The 23373-nt window shown below is 41.5% G+C and overlaps 1 protein-coding gene across 3 annotated transcripts in view; it reads left to right on the forward strand.

Annotated features, from left to right (window-relative positions):
* The window catches only part of LOC104334200 (AGBL carboxypeptidase 4), a 1001604-nt gene that overhangs the window by 535900 nt on the left and 442331 nt on the right, over positions 1-23373 (forward strand). For all 3 annotated transcript variants that reach the window (XM_075424527.1, XM_075424528.1, XM_075424529.1), the window contains one exon: positions 8724-8763. In XM_075424527.1, the coding sequence (XP_075280642.1) occupies positions 8724-8763 (40 nt within the window). The remainder of the gene's footprint in view (positions 1-8723; positions 8764-23373) is intronic.

The following is a 23373-nucleotide window of genomic DNA, read 5'->3' on the forward strand; positions in this document are numbered from 1 at the left end:
AGAGTAGGCTACAGCAGATGCAATTTACTAAAATCCCAGTCAAGTGTCAACAAGCTGACTGGTTCGTTTTATCATCATACCAGGAAACTTTAGCAGCTAACCATAAAGGAAGTACAAAATGTGAGATCTTGCTTCATTATATGAACAAAAGCCTGTGATTTCAGGATGGAAATAAAAGATTATTGCTTGCCATAATGTGATTAAAAAAAAAAAGCCTCAAATTATCCATTTTAACAGGATTTGAATTACTAGCTTATTGGGGTCATTACTTAAATTGAAAGTTTCTCTTTGTAAAGAAGTCTTGCACTCTGAAGGGAAAGATGGTACAAGTAGTGAAAGTTGCATTTGAGAAACTACACAGAAGTGAAATGCTCACTGAGTTGCATTTACTTTTTTCTAACACCTCCCTTGATCTAAGCCTTCATTAGAAAGTTTTTCCAGATGTTTATTAGCCCAGAATATTTCTTAAACTGTCCAACAACAAACAGCTAAAGGAAGGTTTACACTCCTTTATCACAGAAGCCTCTGTTGCATAGGAGCAGAACACAGTGAGGTGTCACCTGTCAGGTAGCAATGCGGAAGGATGGCGGACAGCCTTTAACCTCTCCCCCTCTGCACTTTCTCCCTCCTCCTTCTCCTCTACTGTAAATCCCTCCAGTGCAAAACCAAGCAGGCTTGTGGTGGTGCTTGTTGTGCCCTCGACACCGTGCCAAGTTGCACACTTGGGATCTCTGACATTCTTCTGAACATTTTTGTTCTTTCATGATATAACGCTAGAGGAAAACTTTCAAAATCACTGACATTACAGAGTGTGGCAATAATAAAGGCCACAGAAATGTGCAATTCCACTCTTCAATACATACTCAGCTTTATTTTGTGAGAAGGTGCACTGGTTTCAGTTATTTCTATGTTAACACAGTCAGTTTGTAAAAGAGAAGCAAACTTAGAAGTTAAAAGTAAAAGTCACAATTAACAACAACTTGTGGCAAAAATTCCAGGGGAAAAATATTTCATATAAAACATATAAAATATATTATATAAATACATATATAATATATTTTATATAAAAATATAAGATATATTTTATATAAAAATAAATTTTTTCCAGGGGAAAAAAATTTACAGGTGACATTACGGTGGGTGTGTACTACAGGCCACCTGACCAGGAGGAGGAAGGTGATGATGCCTTCTACAGGCAGCTGCAAGCAGCCTCACAGTCACAGGCCCTGGTTCTCATGGGGGCCTTCAACCACCCTGACATCAGCTGGGAAGACCATACAGCTAGGCAGGCGCAATCCAGGAGGTTCCTACAGAGCATCGATGATAACTTTCTGATGCAAGTGGTGGAGGAACCAACAAGGAAAGGCGCTCTCCTGGACCTTGTATTAACAAACAAGGAGGGACTGGTGGAGGATGTGAAGGTCGGAGGTAGACTCGGCTGCAGTGACCATGAAATGGTCGAGTTCAGGATCCTGCGTGGAGGAAGCAGGGTGATAAGCAGCATCAAAACCTTGGACCTCAGGAGGGCTGACTTTGGCCTCTTCAAGGAGCTACTGGGAGGAATCTCATGGGCCAGGGCTCTCGAAGGCAGGGGGGTCCATGAGTGCTGGTCGCTGTTTAAACGTCACTTCCTCCATGCTCAGGAGCAATGCATCCCCCTGAGAAAGAAATGGAGCAAAGGAGGCAGGAGACCTGCATGGTTGAACAAGGAGCTTCTAGTGGAGATCAGGTGGAAGAGAAAGGTCCATGGAATGTGGAAAGAGGGACAGGCCACTTGGGAAGAGTACAGGAATGTGGTCAGAGCATGCAGGGATGCGACGAGGAAGGCCAAAGCCCACCTGGAATTGAAGCTGGCAAGGGATGTCAAAAACAACAAGAAGGGCTTCTTCAACTACATCAGTAGTAAAAGGAAGTCTAGGGACAATGTGGGGCCGCTGCTGAATGAGGCGAGTGTCCTGGTGACGGAGGATGCAGAGAAGGCAGAGCTACTGAATGCCTTCTTTGCTTCAGTCTTCACTGTCAAGGCAGGCCCTCAGGAATCCCAGGCCCCGGAGGTAAGACAAGAAGCCCACAGAGAGGATGACTTTCCCTTTGTCGAAAAGGACTGTGTGAGGGATTGCTTAAGCGATCTGGACACCCACAAATCCATGGGCCCCGATGGAATGCACCCACGAGTGCTGAGGGAGCTGGCGGATGTCATTGCTGAGCCACTCTCCATCATCTTTGAGAGGTCCTGGAGGGCAGGAGAGGTGCCCGAGGACTGGAGAAAGGCCTGTGTCACTCCAATCTTCAAAAAGGGCAAGAAAGAGGACCCAGGGAACTACAGGCCAGTCAGCCTCACCTCCATCCCGGGAAAGGTGATGGATCAGCTTATCCTGGAGGTCATCACCAAGCAAGTGGAGGAAAAGAAGGTTATCAGGAGTAGTCAGCATGGATTCACCAAGGGGAAATCATGCCTGACCAATCTGATAGCTTTCTACGATGGCATGACTGGCTGGGTAGATGAAGGGAGAGCCGTGGATGTTGTCTACCTCGACTTCAGCAAGGCTTTAGACACTGTCTCCCATAACATCCTCCTAGGGAAGCTCAGGAAGTGTGGGCTGAATGAGTTGTTGGTGAGGTGGATTGAGAACTGGCTTTATGGCAGAACTCAGAGGGTTGTCATCAGCAGCGCTGAGTCTAGTTGGAGGGCTGTAACTAGTGGTGTCCCTCAGGGGTCAGTACTGGGCCCAGTCTTGTTCAACTTCTTCATCAACGACCTGGATGAAGAGTTAGAATGTACCCTCAGCAAGTTTGCTGATGACACCAAACTGGGAGGAGTGGTGGATACACCAGAAGGCTGTGCTGCCATTCAGCGTTACCTGGACAGGCTGGAAAGTTGGGCAGAGAGGAACCTGATGAGGTTCAACAAAGGCAAGTGCAGGGTCCTTCACCTGGGGAGGAAAAACCCCATGCATCAGCACAGGCTTGGGTTGGACCTGCTGGAGAGCAGCTCTGTGGAGAGGGACCTGGGTGTCCTGGTGGATGACAGGTTAACCATGAGCCAGCAGTGTGCCCTGGCTGCCAAGAAAGCTAACGGGATCCTGGGATGCTTTAGGAGGAGTGTGGCCAGCAGGTCGAGGGAGGTTCTCCTTCCCCTCTACACTGCCCTAGTGAGGCCTCATCTGGAGTACTCCGTCCAGTTCTGGGCTCCCCACTTCAAGAAAGATGAGGAGCTGCTGGAGAGTGTCCAGCGGAGGGCTACGAGGATGGTGAGGGGACTGGAGCATCTCTCCTACGAGGAGAGGCTGAGGGAGCTGGGCTTGTTCAGCTTGGAGAAGAGAAGGCTGTGAGGGGACCTAATATATACTTACAAATATCTGAAGGGTGGGTGTCAGGAGGATGGGGCCAAGCTCTTTTCAGTGGTGCCCAAAGACAGGACAAGGGGCAATGGGCACAAACCGAGGCACAGGAAGTTCCGTCTGAACATGAGGAAGAACTTCTTCCCTCTGAGGGTGATGGAGCACTGGAACAGGCTGCCCAGGGAGGTTGTGGAGTCTCCTTCTCTGGAGATATTCAAGACCCGCCTGGACGCGGTCCTCTACAGCCTGCTGTAGGTGACCCTGCTTCGGCAGGAGGGTTGGACTAGATGACCCACAGAGGTCCCTTCCAACCCCTACCATTCTCTGATTCTGTGAAAAATCATGCACTTGATTTCAATTTTAAAACCTCTCTATTGCATAGTAGATTAAAGGTGGTAGGGAGACACACCTGTTCAAACCACATTAAAATTAGATGGAAGCGATCAATAGCAGAGACCTGGCTGGGTAAAATACACTTAGGAAGACAAAGTCCTCCTGTGGTCCCAGAGAGTCAATTCCAGCTTCCCTTGGGCGGACTACGGCAGGAGATGTTAGTGAAATGGGCAGCCTGGCTTTGGGTTCCTAGCTGCAGAAAATATTGCCCACAGAGTGAAGGTAGTGAAATGGCACAAACCCAACAAGAGCTTTCTACAGCTGGAGTTGATCTCATCTCTGGGTTTAGGAGTTCTCTATGGCGGCTCAGAGCAAGGCAAGTATAGATGCCCTTGTGAACTAGGGACACCCCTGCCAGAGTACGCTGTCTCCTAGACATGGGTGCACAGGGCTGCTGAAGGAGCTTTCAGTATCATGTGTGATACCTGGGTGGCTGACTGCCACTTCCATCTCTGCTTACCAGCTTTGCTGGACGCTGGGGCTTGGAGATGATGTGCTGGGATGGAAGGCAGGGGTACAGATATCTTTTGGATCCTGGCTGGAGGAGGAGTGTAGGAGTAGAAAGATGACTTTATAATTGCTATTTTTTATCACTGTTTCTGACTATATTGACTTTATACTTGACACAGCTTTGGCTGGCAAGTGAGGCCCAGATACATTCAGAATTAGATAGGACTAGGCTCATTCTTACATGAGAAGAAAATCATCGGTTGCTACAGAAACAGCTCCATATCAGTCTCGTGGGGCATCTTTGCATCTGGCTTTTTTTCCTTCTCTTTTGCTAATCTGTAGATAAGAGTCAAAGCAAGTGCAGCACATCCCACATCTATATAAAAGGTTGGAAGAACTCTGCAGAGAGCAAAGTGTGAAAGAACATCTCGTAGATAAACTGAACTTAAATGAATGAGTTAATTTACACCCCCCTACAATTTTTTTTCTTGTTTTGCAACTCTCGCTGATTTAATTGAGGTGAAAATTAAATGACACCAGTCAGCAAATATTTTAAAGACCACCAAAATCAAGGAAGAAAAAGGAGGTACTCAGAAAGGGAGTTTCATTTAGGAAACGATCTTGGGGGGTGAGTTAGAATCTGTGTTGAGAAAATTGCATATTGCTATGGAATAATCATCCAGACTCACTTTCAGGCAAGCTGCTTAACTTGATAAATTAAGGAATTAGTTAAAAATAAGTGTATGTTATGGGTGAACAGGGACCATTCTGTACACTTCAGACCAGCTCACCAGAGAGGTTTTTCAACTGGTTTTCTGAAATGTAATGAAATTTTGATGCTTAGTAGATTAATATTTATTGAGTGTATCAACGCTTAATTTATTAAAAATTTGCATTCCTTGTATTTTAATTTGATTTATTACTCATCAGTGCTTATTGCATTAATTAAAGATTGTGGTAACTTCGTGGACGTGAAGATGATCTGCTGCAGGTTTGCTGCAGAGCCCTAATGCACTGTAGAGACTGTGACTCTGGGTAGTACCAACCATGGCAAACCCCACGAGGTGGGAAGTCAGTGTGAATCACCAGTGGCCTCTTCCTGCCTTTGGGCTTTCAAATAGTCAGCAAAGTGAAAATGAAGCTGCTGCCCCTTAAGGGTAGGACAGGATTATAGCAACAGAGATACTGTGGTGACACAGGGAAGCTTTCTATTTTCCAGTTATAAATTATGGCTGATGCTGTGGAAGTCATTTTAGTGTTTCTCATGGAATGCCTTTTTGTCAACATGGGCAAAATCCAGCCTTAGCGATCTGGGAAGCTGTCGCCTCTCACCCAACCAAGGACGATAGTCATTACGTTTCAGCCCTCAGGTTGTCAGTGATTCTTGGGACAGTAGGTTGCCTGAAGACTGGGATAGTCCCAAGCATCTCTTCAGGGGCAGGTGTTTGAGAAGTGGAAAATTACTAAAGGCAGAACAAAAAAAGCCAGACATCTTGTGAGATGATTCTTTCAAGAAATCTGTCAAAACAGGGAGAGGGTGATCATGCTGGAGGGGGACAACAGCTGCAATTTGCATCTTTCAGCACTGAAGGGAGAAGCGAATATATAAAGCCCTACAGCCATGATACTTCGGATGCAATTATTTTATTAATCTTTGTGACACTTGTAATGTCTCTCTCTTTAAATTCAAATTCTGCTGCTTTTATAGCTACTCATAAGCGTGTCTGTATGTTTTTTTTAAAAAATCCATCTAGATACTAGACTGCTTGCATCCAGCTGAGCCCTGGAAACGGCAGAGAGCTAGCCCCTGAGAACTAAGAGCAGGCTTGAATTTTCGGAAAGTGATTGGATCCATAATTAGTGCATTTTTGCATGTTTAAATGCATGATTCTGGAATGCACTTTGCTGTTTCCTGCTCTCCAGGGTGTGGGTAAGTGTGCATAAACTTCTCTTGCTGAGCTGAATTAGAAAAACTTCTCCAAGGTCTGCTGAATGTCAGAGCAGAGAATTTTTTTCTCTCTCAGTGCACCGGTCAGGTGGTAACCACCGTGCTCGAGCCTGGAGCATTTGGGTGCAGCCAGTGCCAAGAACCTGGTGGCATTTCAAATCCCTTGAAGCAGTTAGGTGTTAGATGCAAAAGATCAGTGCTGCTCCACTTCAAGTCAGAGAAATAACTTGAGCTTAAAGTTCAACACATGCACAAAGATTTCCTGGATCTGGAGTTAATTTGGTTTTTTCCAAACCCACCTTGAAGGCAATGTCCAAACAGGAAAAAGTTACAAACTGAACATTTATTTGTAATAATTTGATTTTATTTCCCATTTTGTTTTCCTGCAGTATCAAGTTAAGCTATTTATGTTTTTATTTAATGTGTTTTTTTACCCTAGTTAACAGACTCAGGTCAGGACCGGCGGCCAGTTGGGCTACATGTCTTTCTCTCTATTCCAAATCTCTACGTTTTGCAACCTTCTTTCATGCAGGATATTTATATTCTACCTTTTTTCCCAGTAGAGAAGCTTTCACAGAGTATAGGCTTTGGATATATATTTTCTCCTCTAGCTGTTCATTAGATATACAGTGTTTGGAGTTCCAGTTGTGCTGAGAAATGTAAGCAAAGCTTTTGGCCCAGTGGGTGCTAAGCCCTGGCATTTCATAGCTTTGTACACATGAATCAGGATTAAGGCACAGGATCTATATAAAACTGAGCTCATTAGGAGATGTTTCGTCTTATGGCTCCCGCTGGGGAGGTGGGTCCTTTGCTTTCACCATTGCTTACTTTGCTTTATTGCTCCCTGGGAAAGGAGCATGGGGTGCACAGACCCCAGCAGAGTAGGGACAGCATTTCTGAATGGCTCTTGAGGAGGTGACACAAGGCAGCAGCAGGGTCTTCTGCTGCCTTTTACCATTACCCTGGCACGCTTGGAAAAAGGCTTGGCATATTCTGGTCTTAGTATTTTATAATAAAGCAAATGTGATCAAGCACACTGCTAAGGTCATACTGAGAATGACTTATCAGATTCAAGAGAACAAAGAGTACCTATGAAAACAGACAGGAATTATTTTCTCACAAATATGATTTGTGTCGTACAAGAATTAAGGTACTGAAGGCCAGGAAGGTTTCAGAAAATACATTTTTTTTTCAGCCTGACACCCCGCTCAGCTTCCCAGCAGTCTGATTTCACTGTTGGGCGTATAGCTCAAGTGTATTCAGTGGATGATCAACTGTATCCATGCACTTTAGCCAGTGAAGTTTTACTTACAGAGGAATGATGGGTTTGGAAAGGAGTTTCATCAGTCATAATTTCCAAGGAAGAGTGTTCATGGTAGGGAATATGAAGTCAACGTTGCCTCCTCAAGGACTTTAGCTGTCACCCAGGGAATACAGTGAATGCAGTGATGAGAATTAGATTAGAAAAAGATCAATAGGGCTGACAATAAATGAAAGTAACACAGACATTATTGAGCAAATTAGGAGAGAGAAATTAAACTGGACAGTATAATCTTCAATGCCAGCTAGACGCACTAATGTTGGGCAAAGTTAGGCAGAAGACAGTAAATTAGAAAGTGCTGTAAAGAAGAGGCAGTAACAGTCTCTCCGTCAGATTGAGAAAGCCCTGCTTGTTATGGAAAGCTCTCAGCCCACCAAAGGGTGGAACAGGATGATAATGGTCCAGGAGAACATGGATTTCAGTGGCAGGCTACAGAGAGGCAATGCTGGGGACGTCACCTAAGAATGGGAACACAGAGTAGGCAACAGCCTTGGCTGCATGCTACAGGGGAAGGGGAACTTCAGACACACCCCATCATCACCAAGGCATTGGTGGGACAGCCAGGCAAAAATATTTCCTAACCTTCTCATAGTACAGGTTGGTTTGCCCTGGAAGGTTTGCAGCCCTTCCAGAAATGACTCTTCTGTTTAAACTTGATTATTTACCAGAATAACTCCCTGTATTTTGCTATCTGTACAAATATCCAGTGATGATCAAGTCTGGCAAGCTTTTGGTGTGAGGGATATCTGGTGGCAATGAGATCCATGGGCTGACTGTGCTCAGCATGAAAAGAAAGCTTTCCTTTTATCAGTCTTGAGTTTGTCTAGATCCTCTTGCATGTCTTTGAAAGGTTCACCCCAAGGCAATATAATTGTGTTTGATCACATACAGGCTATGAGTCAGTGACTGATATGAATAAAGAACTTAGAGTCTCTTGTCTGGGTTCCTTGTCTTCTTCCCTGTGGAATCAGAAATCACTTTTATAAATATGTCGGTCCATCTGTGCTTCTAGCTATCCATTTCAAGTATACGTTCCAAAAGAGAAATAGTAACACTTTATAAGTGCAAATAAAAACACATTAAAAGGACTGAGCAAGAGTTTTTTTCTTCCTCATAAAGTACATGTGGATCCCATCCAAAAGAGTTACTGTGAGCCATGTAACTTGTAATTAATTCTGCTATAAATGTCAGAACGCTTACTTTGCAGGTCTAAGCTGACCCACTAAAATTAGTCCCCTTTTAACAATTCCTTTCATAATTTGTTTTTCAGCAGAAACGGCAGCTTGACCTCCTGACAATAACCAGCCCTGGTAAGTGAGCTCTGCCGCACGGCTCTCTTCTCTTTTCTTAAAGAGATCGTTGTCTAAATGTGTTTTTTCCCCATCTCGGACATGCAAAATGAAAAACACTGTTCCCCAGAAAATCTTTCACGTAATAACAAGTGACAGCTATATTGTGCTTGGCAAAGCCCCGGGCAGTTATCCGTTCAGAGAGCTGCCTCTTCAGACTTTTACTCTATGAATTTGAGTGCTGATATTTCTTTAAGCCTCCTGGGGTTACGTTAGCGGTATGTCTGCAGGGCAGATGCCCTTGATTTCCTAATGTGTGTTCAAGTATCATAGGAATGTAAGTTTGACTTTCCTTGGTGGCAAACATGAGCAGTTCGGGGAGAAAGGAGATGGTGGCCCTCTGTGCGTGCGGTGGGAGACAGGAGGTCCGGGCTTAGGTCTGGAGAACCCCAAAGGGGGTCGGAAAATATTTAGGTAAAATTAAAATGCTCTAAATGATCTGTTTCATAATGGCTTTTGTTATTTGTCTGTTGAGGTGATAAACCAAAAATGTGTTACACTGGGAAAGTGTTGGGCCCTTGCGCACTGTGAGTTTTGAAGGTCTCAGCACTATGATTCAAATGCAGGTCATTAGAATAGTGCTCCTTTCTGATCTCAGCTCTTAAGGCTGGGTGCCTGTTAATTTATTGCTATTATTCTGGCTCAATTTCTTTCCATTAACTGCTACAGAAGTTTGCTGCCAACCAGCTTCAGATATACACTGTGCTTGAACTGTACTCCCTTTTGGTTAAGTTTTTCAAATTTTCAGATACATGTACATACTAAGCTTAAGTTTGACTAATGGGTTCTGGCTTTAACTGGGAATAATGTGTTAGCAAAATGAACAGGTGTTATGGGAAGTGAACAAAAAGTGACACACATTTGCTTGGATAACAATTTTGCATCAATAATTGTTCTGACACTCTAAATGTAGATATCATCAGTGACACGATTTCTCCTTCACTAACCTTGTTAAAACAACAAGAATTAAAATAAGGAGGAGGAACACTTTGTTGGGACAGATGTTTGAGGCTATTGGCAATTGCATCACATTTTTGCATGTTCACTTTTCATGCCGTTTGCAATTATGTTAATGTATGCTCAGGGCACTTGCTGATAAAAGCAACAATACAGCGTGATACAGCCATTGTCACTCTTCTGACTGTAACTTCAAGGACAAACAAAGCACATTTTTCATTTTTCGTATCTTCAGCATTCCCTATTTCTAGAGGAAAAAGAAAAAAGTTCTCTGAAGGTCTTCATCACAATAAACACTCAGATCTTGCATAAGGGCATTAAAGTCCACAGACATTTGGTTGGGGACCAGAATAACTTAATATGAGACTTTTCTGTAAAATGAATTTTTGATACTTTCCTCATAAATTCAGATACAGTATTCACTGGAACAATGAAAGGGTTGACTGAATTGAGTTTGTGCATAGGTGTGATCACAGTAAGTAGTTATTGCTTCAGATCTCTCAGTTTAATATAGCAATCTACTAAATCAACGCAGCAATTAGTTGGAAGGATCAAAATAGCTAAATACTAAACCAGCTTTCAATAACAGCGCAGGTAGACATACTGCACTAAAAGGCGGGAAAAAAGCTTTCCATAACATGCATTTTTTCTGAAATGCAAGTTTTACCCTTTGATACTTCGCCAGAAATCTACAATAATTGGCTACATAGGAAAAAAAAAAATTATACCATGATTATATAATTGAGTGCCTAAAATTTTGCTTTCAGTAAAGGCATTTTCAAAAGAAGCCTGATGCTGGGTCAGGCGAAACTTACTTAAGAGCCTAAAGCTGAGGTTTTTGAAGAGGCTGAAAGAGTTAGGCACTTAATTCCTAGTAGGACTGGAAAACGTCAACCTGTGGATTAAAGGGTCTAGTCTAGGCTTTAGAAACACAAAAATAAAATAAAATAAATCATAGTCTTGAGGCTTTCATCTGTCTTTGGAGACTGCGACTTTTCAATATTTCATTCTTTGAGTCCTAAGCTCTAAGATCTGACATCAACAGTCTGCTTTTACAAAGTCGTGATATCATTTATGATGGCTGAGATCAGCCATAATCACTGTCATCCCTTAATTTACTGATTCAAATTAAGGACTGGGCTATTTATTTGCAGCTGTTAATCCTCTGGGAGTTGTTCCTGTTCTCCACCTTGCCGCAGGCAGGCAGCCTTCGTTTGTGGTGGAGGTCACTCAGCCTTATTTATAGTATGAAAGTCCTCCGTGTCTCACAAGCAGTATCAGCCACCAAAGCCTTATTGCTTAATTGTAAGAATAGACAAAGGACTTCAAAACCAAAGGTGACCTCTGTGATTTGCACCTCTGTCATGATGAATATCATCTTTCTTGTGTGTGTATGTGAAATTCCCGAACCAGTTTTTGTACGTTTAGTCAAGAATCACTCAGTGATCCCTTGCAGGTATTACAACTGCTCTTCTCCATGTGCTGCTAAAAAAAATTTCCAAAAATTGATCAGTCAATTAATGAGATTAATTGCAAGGTAAAATAATGCCATTAATGTCAATAAAGGGCTGTTGAGACACCAGTGCCAAAACATTCAAAAGAGAGTTTGTGGGATCATAGAAACCTTAATGTTACCTCATGGTAGTTGTGCTGTTCCCCGTGGCCGTGGCTGTTGCACGATTCCCCAGTACTTCACCGATGGGTAGGACGTGGTGCCCATTCCTTGTGCCCTGAACCCCCACCCTGCCCATGCTATGACGAGCCCACCATCCGAGGGTGACCCACCGCTGCCTCTTGCCTTGCTCCAGATGGTTCCAAACACTGAGCAATGTGCATGCAGCTCTGCAAAACCTGGCTGAGCAGGTGCTTGACATAAAAGCACAGTTGTACATTAAACTGAACAGGTATAGATCATATATCTGTAACCTGGACTGAGGGCACTCTGGAAAAAAAAGGAAAAAAAAAAAAAAAAAGAAAAACGAAGACATGCAGAGGGTGAGACCCGCAGCTCCAACTACACATTTTGCATGCAACATACCGAGCTGACCTGTTCCAGTACCCCTAAGAAAATAGCTACGGAAAGCTCCACGATGTGCCCCAAACTGGAGGAAGCCTTTGCTTTGCTGTGAATCTCCAGAAACAGCCAGACACAAATGATGCATAAGCTGGGAGCGAGCCAGACTCCCTCATGCTCAAATATATTCCTTTGAAGTAACTGACACCCATGTAAAATGTGGAGGCGAGTTCACTGCTCTGCCTTACTGCTGAGTAGCTGGAGGAATGTTAAGTTAAATTTATCCATGCTCTCACCACACTCCTTTCTTCTTGCCCCTTGACATGTGAGTTACAATTAGACTGTAACGTGCTGTATGGTTCAGGGTGCCGGAGTCAGAGCTGATGTGCGCAGTGGGGTGGGGGAAAGATGTTAAAAATTCATTAGTAGCTGGCAGGGACATGCTGGCAGGGAGTGGGACATAATGAGATTTAAGTTTTGGTAATTTAAATTTTCTTTAAACTTACTTTTACCTCTGAATTTGATCCAAAACATTTCCTTAACACTTCTAGGTGACTTTAGGTTTTAGGACGAAATCTTCAGGTGGTTTAATTTGGCCTTGCTGCACAAATGAGATGAGGATCTGCCCTTAATTTCTACATGATTATGTTCTAGTAACACTTTGAACATCCACATGCAATCACATCACATTTTGTGGTAACCACTCAATAGCTCCAAATAAGATATCCCTGTTTCCATAGCTTTTCCATGGAGACAAAGCTTTTTGCATCTCCTGTGTTTACGATAATAATACAGCTTTCCAACTTCTCAGTAAGGTAAGTTCATCTCCCACTGAAGTATTTTTTAATTATTGATACCATAAATGGAAGTGTGTTGGAAACTATTGGCTTTGAAAATAGCTTACATGTGATATTATCCAAGAACCATCAGGAAAATTCTTTTGAAATTCTCTTTGATTCAGCCCTCCTCAGGGCTTTATCCTTCTCTACCAGTCTCTCTACTGCCAATTTAAAATAACATTCTCTTGAAATCAGTGCAATGTCAGGAGAAATTCATCAGCACCGTAGGTGCATGTTTCCCAGATGTATATAAACTTACTACATTTGGCAGCAGTAAATTGATTGCATTTAAAAAACCTAGGGTAGTTGAATATTCCATAGTGCCCAGCTTGGCTACAGCATGGAATATAAAGTATTTAAGTTTCTTTCGGCTCTGTTCTAGGTGAAATCAAGTAAGAGCTGACTCCATAATTCCTTCCTTATGATTTACTCAGATTTTACTCTGACCACATTAGAGGTTAACATGCAGGGATGGAGTAAGATTTCCTAATCTCTGTGGAGTGACACTAAGATTTGATCAGAAATGTTAATGACTTTGTGCATGCTTCCCCCTACTATTCAAGCTCTTGCACTTTAAAACAGGGAAAAAAGCTTGATTTTAAAAGTAGTTATCAGACTTCTCTATGTGGTGAAATATTCTCCCCCCTTTAATATCATCAGTGCTGCATGCTCTAAAAATGTCTCCATTTCATTAATTTGTGATACACTGCTACACTGAATTCTTTTAAGGTGGCTTTAGTTTCTGCCATACATATTTTACTGCTTTAAATTATAGATATAGGACTGTTGCCTAGCTAATTTCCTCTGGTTAGGAAAATATATTTCTACTCTCCTGGCATTGCATAAAGTGATATGTGGGATTTGCTACATTTTTTAGCTGATTTAAGTTTTGCATTTCTGCTTATTACTGCTTATGAGACCTCAAGTAAAACTACGTAAAGGAAGGAGTTTTACAGTATATTTGAAAGTTTCATTTAACTGAATTCCACGACTAAGCCCCCCTACAAGACTTTTCCATTACCTTCCTGAGTAGTCTGGCTATCTACTTCTTCCTAATTGAAGCATGAAAATAATATGAACTCAAAGTCATGAAGCTATAAGGCAGGTATTAGTAAAAATGATACAGAGTAATAAAATGTGACAGAAAGTTGTTTGCTCCTAAAACTCGGGTACTATTTTTGCTAGTCCTTATTAATCGTACATTGATTTTGGTCTAAGTATGTGTCAAGGGATAGCATCTGAGTTTTTAAACAGCCTAACATAATTACTGTTCATGTTTGTTAGTGATGCTTCACATGCTATTTTATTTGGAAAGGAGCTGGAGAAAAGAAATTATTGTCTTTCCAGTAATAATTGAGTCTTTTAATGCTCAGTGATGGATAGGAGTGAAACGATTTCCCACATCACTAAGACACTGGGTGTTAATCCACCCATTTGCCCACAATAATATGAAATTATCTGGGAGGACAGTACCTCATTGCTCAGCAAGGCAATAGACCCCAAACGGCTTGTTTGAACCCACAGTCGAAGAATTTTTTACCATGCAAATAAAATATATATGCTGAAGTCTCAGCTCAAGGTGAAATTCCAGCGTTGTCCATCTTAGTTGAATCCTAAAACTACAAAATGAAGTTTGTTCTAGACTTGATGAAAATTTAGTAAGATGAAGTAGTAACCGAAAGCAGAGAGAAAATTTGTTTTTGGTTTTTTTTCATGCCATTAGGTTGGTTTCAGCTGTCCTGAGGCTAATTAGGAAATCTGACTGTATCCAATTCCTCATCTTCACTGTATCTGAAGAGCTGTAAGAATTTCCATTTGCTATGATAAGGACAAGTAATATTGTTGCTTGTAATTACCTATTCGTGCAGATCAGTACCTCCCTAATTCTTACTTAAACCTCTCCGTTTGCTGGAATAGTGACTGCAGAGATGCTACGTACTCTCTGAATGGTGTTGCTGTTCCCACCATCTTTTCCCTGCTCAGACAGTTTTTATTTACAACATGTCCCAAGAGAGTAAGAAGTCCACCCTGATCTTTCTGCCTGTCCCCTGACCTATCCCGATCTGTCTCCCCAAAAACCATCTATACCCATCTCAAATATCACAGTTTTGAGATCTATTGAAATGACACTCTTTTTTTTGATCCAATAATGAAACCATATTTTTTTTCCATTTAGTTGCAAAATATTTACTTTTAGTAAGACTGTTTCATCCCCACCTTTGCATTTAAAAAAAATGACCTTTTTTGGATACATGTAGAATAAGCGATATTTGCAAAGTCAAAAAAAGACTGCAGAGAAGATATCCTAAAGGCTAATCCATTACTTTTGAAGAAAAATATCAAGCTTTTCCACAATACCTTATTATTATTCTGGGTCACCATGATGTTTCCATGCACCTTGGCATGTCCCTTTAATTGGATCCTTACATAGGAAGGTCCGGCAAGCTTGCATTGAAAGCTGACATTTCTAACTAACTGACCTTTTCAGGCCCAGTGATACTCCTATAATGATTATCCTCTAGCATTGTTTGGACACAATACCACATACTTCACAGCACATACAGAATATGTTCTTTGAGAACTATTCAAAATGCCCGATCTCAAGTTAGCAAAATGAGAAAATTGGGTGCAAACATTCATCAGAGTGTTATTGTGCAGGTATCGATTTGAATGCCCTTTCATTTCTCTGGGAAAAAGTGTTGTATTATAGAGCTCTAAATTAACTTCTGTTCTGTTTTTTTTCCCCAGTAAGTATAAAAAGGTCAAATTCATTCATAAGGCTGAATAGATTTGCAGGATATAAGCAATAAGATAGCAATCAACCTTCAAATAACCTTTAAAGAGACAGTATCTTTTCTTATGAACAGTAATTGATCTGCTCATTAAGTCACTGCATACTCTTTGGGGCTCACCTAGGCAAAAATGTATAAGACCCATGACAAAAGGATGTCAGCTAAAACAAAATGGGAATAAATCCTCATGTGGGAATATAAATATTTTACAGCTTTTGGGGGGTGTAAAGCTGCTGAAAGTATTGACATTGCGATGTGAATTCCCTGACGTGGCTGTCATAAGGCTGAGTGAAAAAGACATAGAAAAGACCTCGAAGAGTGAATTTGGTATTAGTGAGGACGACAACGGTAACATGCTCATACATGTCTGAAACCTGAACACATCTTCAACTTCCCTTCTGAATTTAGTAGCTTATGTGGGAGGGCGATCATTGCTGTTTGCCTCCGATCGGTCTACATATAGGGGGTGTACGTATAGAGGGATTTTTGCAAGGGAGCCTGCTACACATCGTGTCTGGTTTGCCACTGTGTATTTTTAAGAAAAGCCAGATTGTCAAGTAATGGCCTTCTTTGCACCATGAGTGCTTTTTGGATGCATGGGGGGGAGTAATCATCTCTGCCTACGCAGAAATAAAACCTGCGTCCAGCTTATATTTCTGCTTCCCTGACTGCAGCCCGCTGTAACCTTCACACGGTCTGGGGCTGTGTCGCTGCAGCTCCGCTTGTGTAAGCCAGAGCGGTTAAAGGGCTGCTGGAAATTTTTTCAAGGAAGCACTATTTAGCCAGAGACTCGCTTAAATAACAGAGATTGTCAATTTAAGATACCAATCAGAAGATAGTGTTCTGTCCATGTCCATATTTCATTTCTGCATGTAAATCCATGTTATGTTTTTAGTATTATTTTTTATGAATTGCACATATGCTGAGGACTATCTGTGCATAATTGATTACAAGGAGTTGTCTTGGTTTTTATCTTTGATCAGAATTTTCAGAAGCAGCAAGTATCCCAGGTGACGAGGGTTTTTATGCTGTAAATGTTTGCACATAATGCTTTCTGTTTTACTTCACAATGTGCAGAATGAGCATCTGGCTCATTTAGAGAGAGTGGAAATGAGCAATTCTATGCACAGGTGTATTATGCTCCTTCTCTTTTTGCGTAAGCTTGAGGAAAACTTAAAATAATCTTCTTTTTTTCTCCCCAAACCCCACCCTTTCCCAAGTATCAGATGCTTTTAGAGAGAATGGAAAGCTTTCTTCATTTTTAATTAAATTTTAATTTGCAAGGGCATCTGTATGGAAACATTCTCTTCGCTTAGGAATTTTTGTTCGTTGAATTCTCTGCTGAGTCACCTGAATAAGACTTAGTGAAAATCAGTGTATTAAATATCTAGAAGGCAGCAGAGGATTATATTGACACTACAAAATGGAGTACAAGAGCAGAAATGCGTGAGCTAGCAGAGACCTGAACAGCAGAGCTGTGCTGCTTGCAGCAGACTCACCAGTGTGTGTCCAGATGTGGACAAGCCATGTTATCAGGGTGCTACGCCTGAGAAAAATAAACCCTTAATCTCCTTTTTTTTTTGTTTTTTAAACTGGCTTTAGAGTGCTGTCATTCCAGTGCTTGTGGTTTTTTTTAACGTCACACATACAGCTAACTGAGCTTCATTTCTATTTTGGTTGCACCCATATATCTCAGTCCCCAAGGGTGTCGTTGTGCTGGATGCCCACAGTGTGACGCAAAGCTGCCCCTGAACAGCTGGAGACTTAAAAAGATAATGCAAGGGGCAGTGGGCAAGAAACATGGAAAAATATTGTCAGAAAGAAAGTATTATTTTAATAGAACCGCATTTCATTTTTGAGAAGCTGCCCACTACTGTCTTTGTCGCCTTCCAGACTCTTGTGCCTCTTTACTACCCCTTTTCCCCAGTCTCTGGTGTAACAGAAAATGGCAAAACAGTGATGATTATACAGCTACAGTGGATGGGACTGAAGGAGAGAGGAGCTGGAACGCACAAAGGACTTTTCCTTAGCTCATTTGTTTCTAAGAATTGCCAGTGGGCTCATTTTTTTTGGTATGCAGAACATTTTCCGTTAAAGCAGTCAGCCAAGGTCACTGGGAAACCCACAAGAAAGCACAACCTAGAGCCTTTATTATTATTTTGAGCTTGTAACTTGAAGGCACAAAGGAATTTTTAGGAGAGATTTGAATAGGGAAGGTGTGATGGTTTTGTGAATTCAGACTGAAAGTGCAGGATAACCCATGGTGGAAAAGTGACTAGTTCATCACGCGGCTCAGTGTGGTATTGGAGGGAGTTATCTGAGATGCTGCTAAATGAGATAACGTGAGTACTGTTAGGCAGTAGTATCACTGCAGTGTCCTTAAAAAGCAGGTTAATGGAAGGTGAAATACTGTTTTAACACCACAGTCTGCTTCTAACGTTGCAGCTAGCTGTGGTATCTGTACAAGACACTGCACTGGACCATGTAGGTGCTGTGAGTGCCAGGACAGAGAGTGCCGGCAGAGGAGCAAGGCAGGGGAGGGCAAGGGACTCAAGCAATATAGTACAAGGGCTGCAGTGGGGCCTGGGGAGGGCAACATAAACCACGAAGTTGCATGTGCTGGGCCATATGAAACAAAATGAAAATAAGTGTGTTTGAAATCTCTATGAGACAGCAGGGGATTATATTATCCTTGATGTTTTTATTGTATTGCCTGCCCTGTTACAAAGCTGCATGCATTGTCCTTATCCTCTGGGGACTACAGGAAGGAAGCAAGAAATCTCTGTTGAGACCTTGATTTTCCTGCCCATCCTCTGGGCAGCCTCAGAGCTGTACTCTCTGAGGCTCTAAATTCTGCTGTGCTGCTGTCATCCCCTGTGCTAAACCTACCTACTTGCTGTTCCTCCCAGGTACTGTGAGGGTGCAGGGTCCATGGCTGGATGCAAAAGGAATTCTTATCTGGCCACTTAGACTTGCTGCCCATTTGCTTTGGGATCTGATCCAGAGAACTTCAGTTGCCTCTTACTTGGACCAAATCCCTAATTGTTGTCAAAGCTTTGAAAACCTGACACTGAGAGCAACTTCACGCACTGCGTTAGCATGTGATCCTGAACTGAACCCCCTCACTGCAACAGGGGGGCTTGAATTTTGGTCTTCAAGCACTGAAATAGCTTTCTATATACTAGGAAAATTTCCTGTGTGGTCTAATTTGAGTACCTGGGTCTGGGCTGGACCACTGGCAGCAGCACGGCCAAGCAAGAGGTTCCCATCCCTCTGCCCCCCAGGACCCAGGCGCAGGTGGTCACCTCTGTCATAGTGTTGGCTTTCCCACCAGCTGCGTGGACACTTGCGACATCTCAACAAACGCCTCCCGAAGCAGGAGCCATGGTGCCCTGTGCGTTTGTACCTAGAACAAATAGAGATACTATATAATAGTGCTGCTGCTAATAAATATAAACCATATAGATGTCAGGTTGTCCTGAGAATGTATTCTCCCCACAAACCAGGTGGCTCTACTGCGGTGTTCAGGAATTAACTGCAGGAGTATTACTCTCTTAAGGCTTTGTGTTATAGTTCTGTTTTCTTCACCTTTAACCCCACAATGGATTATGACCATACTTTCTCTTATAACTAAATGCTCTTCTGTCCTTTGACAAAACAGATTTGTGTCTTTTCATAGCTTTCTGTAGAGGGCTAATAATACATGGGAAAGCTTTACTGCCCACAGGAGACTTTGCCTGGCCGTAATAATAAGAAATGCTGTTGAAAAGTCATGATCAATGTTAATTTAGTTATTTTTCATTTTCTTTTTTTATAATGAAATCTTCTACTTTGTGGATTTTATCCAGTGCTACCCCATGAATTGCTCATTGGAGAGAGGGGTCATTGGTTATAAAAATGAGTTCTTGTTGTTTGTCCTCATACAAAAATAACTGCAATATATTGAAATGATGAATTTAAGGGAGAAAAAAAAGTGGAATCTTGGACGTACACAAGATGTAAATATTGTTTTCCAGGTTTTATGGTTCCCAGATGCCTCCTCTAATTGCATAGCTAACCCTGAGTTTATTAAGTTATTTTCCAGAGTCAAACTCATTTGTAAACATGTCAGAATAAAATCTAAATTTAAAAAAAAAACCCCTTTGGACTAGAATTCTGGAGTGATAAACAAACTAATTTAGAATGTATTTGCATGTAATTTACATGGGCCAAAATAGGATTGCATGTGGTTTGTAAATACAGGTCTTGAATCTATTTAACATTACAGAATAGCACAGAAGAAATTAATTGTAGCTTAAAAATAAAAAGGTTAAAATAATAAAAAGATGGCTTAAAATGGCCCATGTTTGAACGTGATTCAATGTGCAGAAACTGGTGAGGAGAGATAAGCACGCAGAGAAAGCTGTGAATTCTAGCAGCAACATCTGTAGTAGTTAGAATACTATGTTTTATAGCAATCCCTTACCTCCCCCCATGGACATTACTATGGCATGCAGTATATTTATTATTCACTTTCTGCAAGAGATGTTTTCCTAGCACAGCCTTAAAAATAAGGTCTGTTTCCTTTCTTTTAATGTTCAGACTTGTTGAAATATAATGCTTCCACTTGAAGCACCTTGGCCACTATAGCCTGTACTTTTTGGCACAAGATAACAATTTATAATTATCTGTCTTATTACAGCAGGTTAATCCTCCACTTTGCTAGGTACAGTCTACATCTGGCAAAGGCCTGTTGGTCACTGCTGCCTGCGAATCTTCCAACCTGAGTAGACAAAGTCACTTTGGAAAGGGAGAAGAAGGTCATACAAGCCAGTGAGCAGCATTGGTGATGGGACTTATAAAGTGATGCTGAGAAGAGGGGACACTGAAGGAGGGGGAAGCTTGGAGCAATGACCACATGGAGGTGGCAAGGTCTTGTCAGGAGAGTTGCAGGTGCTCGGGGTGCAAGAAGATTCATGTGCTGGTTATTTCTGTTCTTGCACCTGTCAGAAGGAGGCTCCGACTGAATCCTCCACATTTTTTTCACCCAAAACACTGTATATCAAGAGGCAGGATGGAGGATACCATCTATGCCTGCTGCTTCAGAAATATGCAGGACAGAGGGAAACATCATCTGTGGCAATCTGAGGTAGAAGAAGTAACACCGGCCATGAGAGACAGCAGGTCTTGTTTTGGCTACTCGGCTTCTGCTCCTGCTCTCAATGCTGAAATGCATTCTGGGCCTTGGGATTAAAGCAGCCGTGGTTCTGAGGGAAGAGGAAATGCTCTTTGGATAGAAAGGGATTGAGTAAATCCATATGTAAGGACTGAACTTAGTAGTACTGAAATGCATTGCTGGAGTTATGGGGAAAGGATGCTTTATTTACTTGGAAAAAAAAAAAAAGTAATGTATGTTTTCAGGTTTGTTTTCAAACACCAGGGAATATTTTCTTCTGTATTCACAGCCTTCCAGCCCAGACTTTAGAAATGGCAGCAAAGTGGTCCTGAAATACTTGATGTAACTGGTTCTGTAGAGCTCATCTGTGTTGAATCTCACTTATTTTCAGACTTCTCTGAAAACATGTGGAGATGTAAGGATTTCCCCACTGAATCCTATGATTTTTTCTACACTGGCTTAATTTCATATATTTTCTTTACTTTTTAGACAAGGGGGAGGAAAAAATAGGAGTGGAGGGGGAAAAAGCAAGCTTTCTGGGGAAGGAGACAGAGCTCTGTTGTGTATTTGCTACTTAGCATTTTGCTGGAGTACCATGGAAGAATATTTATTATCAAGCAGGAGCAGATGTCAGGAATCTTTCCATAATTTTTTCAGGTCATAATACTTCTATTTCAATGTGCAGATAAATGTCTCTAAATATTTTCTTGTACTTCTTATCATTTCATCTCCAGAAGAAATTAATTGTAGCTTTAAAAAAAACCATTTTATTTCCAATTTGGCTATAAACCATTTTGTATATCTGCTTTAAATGTTAATTATTAATTAGGATATAATCTATTTAAGTCTCTTTAGCTGTCCGTTTCTTCTGAAGAAGGCAGCTGGATGAAATAAGAAAGATGCATCATTATACAGATGATAAATTAGCCTCTTATCCCAGGAGAAGACAGTTTCTCAACACCAAGTTTGAGACATAGCACGGGCTAGAGTGGAGGAGTGTCCCTGCTTCTGTTCACTTGGTGTTTGAGACACAGCATGAGTCTCCTAAAATGGCTTTTATAATTAAATCATGGGTAGTAGTGGAGCATCGTTCCCGTAACTTCCATTCTGCCAGAGTTATTGTTGCTGGTGAGTGGACTTAGTGGGAGGCTGGTGGTAGGTTAAGTGTTTTTAAGTTGCATTTGAAATTGAGGAGTTAGAAAAACAATAGCAGGTGAGATTAAAAAAAAATTCGAACAAGTCATAAAAAGCTTTTTCACATATCCCAAGTGGAGCAAACCCCTTATAAAAAGAGCAATTAAGCTGCAGCACTAGTATGTCTTGAAAAAATCTGCTGACTTGAATTTGCTATTTTGGATTTTTTTTTAATGTGTTGTTATACAAATGAATGGCTTCTTGACAGAAAATATGTCATGTCTACCTTTATCAGCTGAGTCCTGAAGATGAAGTGTGAGCCTGGTAATTAGCACCAATGACCAGCTGTGAAAACAGGAGATTCTCTCATTTTTTTTTTTTTCCAAATATTTACATTTTTTATCTCTTATTTCAAATTTTATTATAATTTTCAACAGTGACGGACACACTTTGGGTTACAGTGTGTATTTAGCTCTTTCCTTTTTTGCCAAGATAAATGCAAAAAAGAGCCCCTGTTTATATGAACAGTATGTATACGGACTTATCTATATGAACAGTTGAAAAGCCGGGCATTAGATTGCATAGCTCATCAGTCTAGCTTCAAACCTTACCCAGAAAACAGATGAATTACTTTGGAAATCTGTAGTGTGTTCCTGAAACTTTAAACGATACCATTGTGTTGCCTGATGCAGCTTAGCGGTTCACAGATCAATAGCTGGTGAAGCCAGAACATTTTCTCCTGTATTTTGTCTGTATCCATTGTTCATAGATGATCAGTTCCAGAAGAAAACACTGTGTCCATGCTGATGTTACCCCCAAAAAGTTCCCTCACTGGAACACAGAAACCCAGCCCAGTTCAGATGCACTTGCAAAAGCCGTAGAGTTAAATTACAGATATGTTTGTAATACTGCCAATAATGTGGCCTGATTTCTTTTATTGTAACTCAAACAGTCCTGTGCTGTTGTGACCTTGCTAAGAATCATGGAGGAGACAGACGCAATTGAACTGTTGTTCTCTCCAGGACTCGGGCAGGAAGCTCAGGCAGATGGTCCGTTTGGGATCCAGAGCCAGAATACTTGCATGTTCCTAATTTCCTTAAAATGTGGCTGGCAAAAGTGATGTTCATCTGTGATGGACTTACCTTGCATGATGAAATCCAGAAAGCAAGTCACGGCACCCAGGATTATACTTCATTACATAGAAGCTAAAAGCTCCTTAAGATAAATGGATGCAGTGCCACAAATTTGTGTGCGGTAGCATTAACCTAGCTTTTACCTCTCAGGAGTGACATCTTAGAGTCATTGCAAATGTCTGTTCGGAGCACAACAGCAGTCAAAAATGCAAAGAGTATTTGAAAATATTAGGAAAACTAGAGGACAAATTGTATGCAACAATACACCACTCTCAAAATAGGTGGCAGAGCTAGCAAAAGTACTGTGAAAGACAACAAAGATGATCAGTAAAATGGCTTCCATCTAAAAAGAGATCAAGTAGAAATGTGATTCTTCTGTAGGATCTGCCACTAGTGTAAATGGAGCTTGAATTGAGTTTCTAAAGTTCACGGGGGGTTTTTCACAGTTAAAAAATGCTGCAGCCACTGCCGCATAACTGTATTTTGAACCACATGATGATGGACAAATACAGCAATAAATACAAGTTACTACTGGCCCAGGTAGCAT

Source organism: Opisthocomus hoazin, chromosome 6 (genome assembly GCF_030867145.1).
Source record: "Opisthocomus hoazin isolate bOpiHoa1 chromosome 6, bOpiHoa1.hap1, whole genome shotgun sequence".
In the NCBI taxonomy this organism is placed as follows: Eukaryota; Metazoa; Chordata; class Aves; order Opisthocomiformes; family Opisthocomidae; genus Opisthocomus; species Opisthocomus hoazin.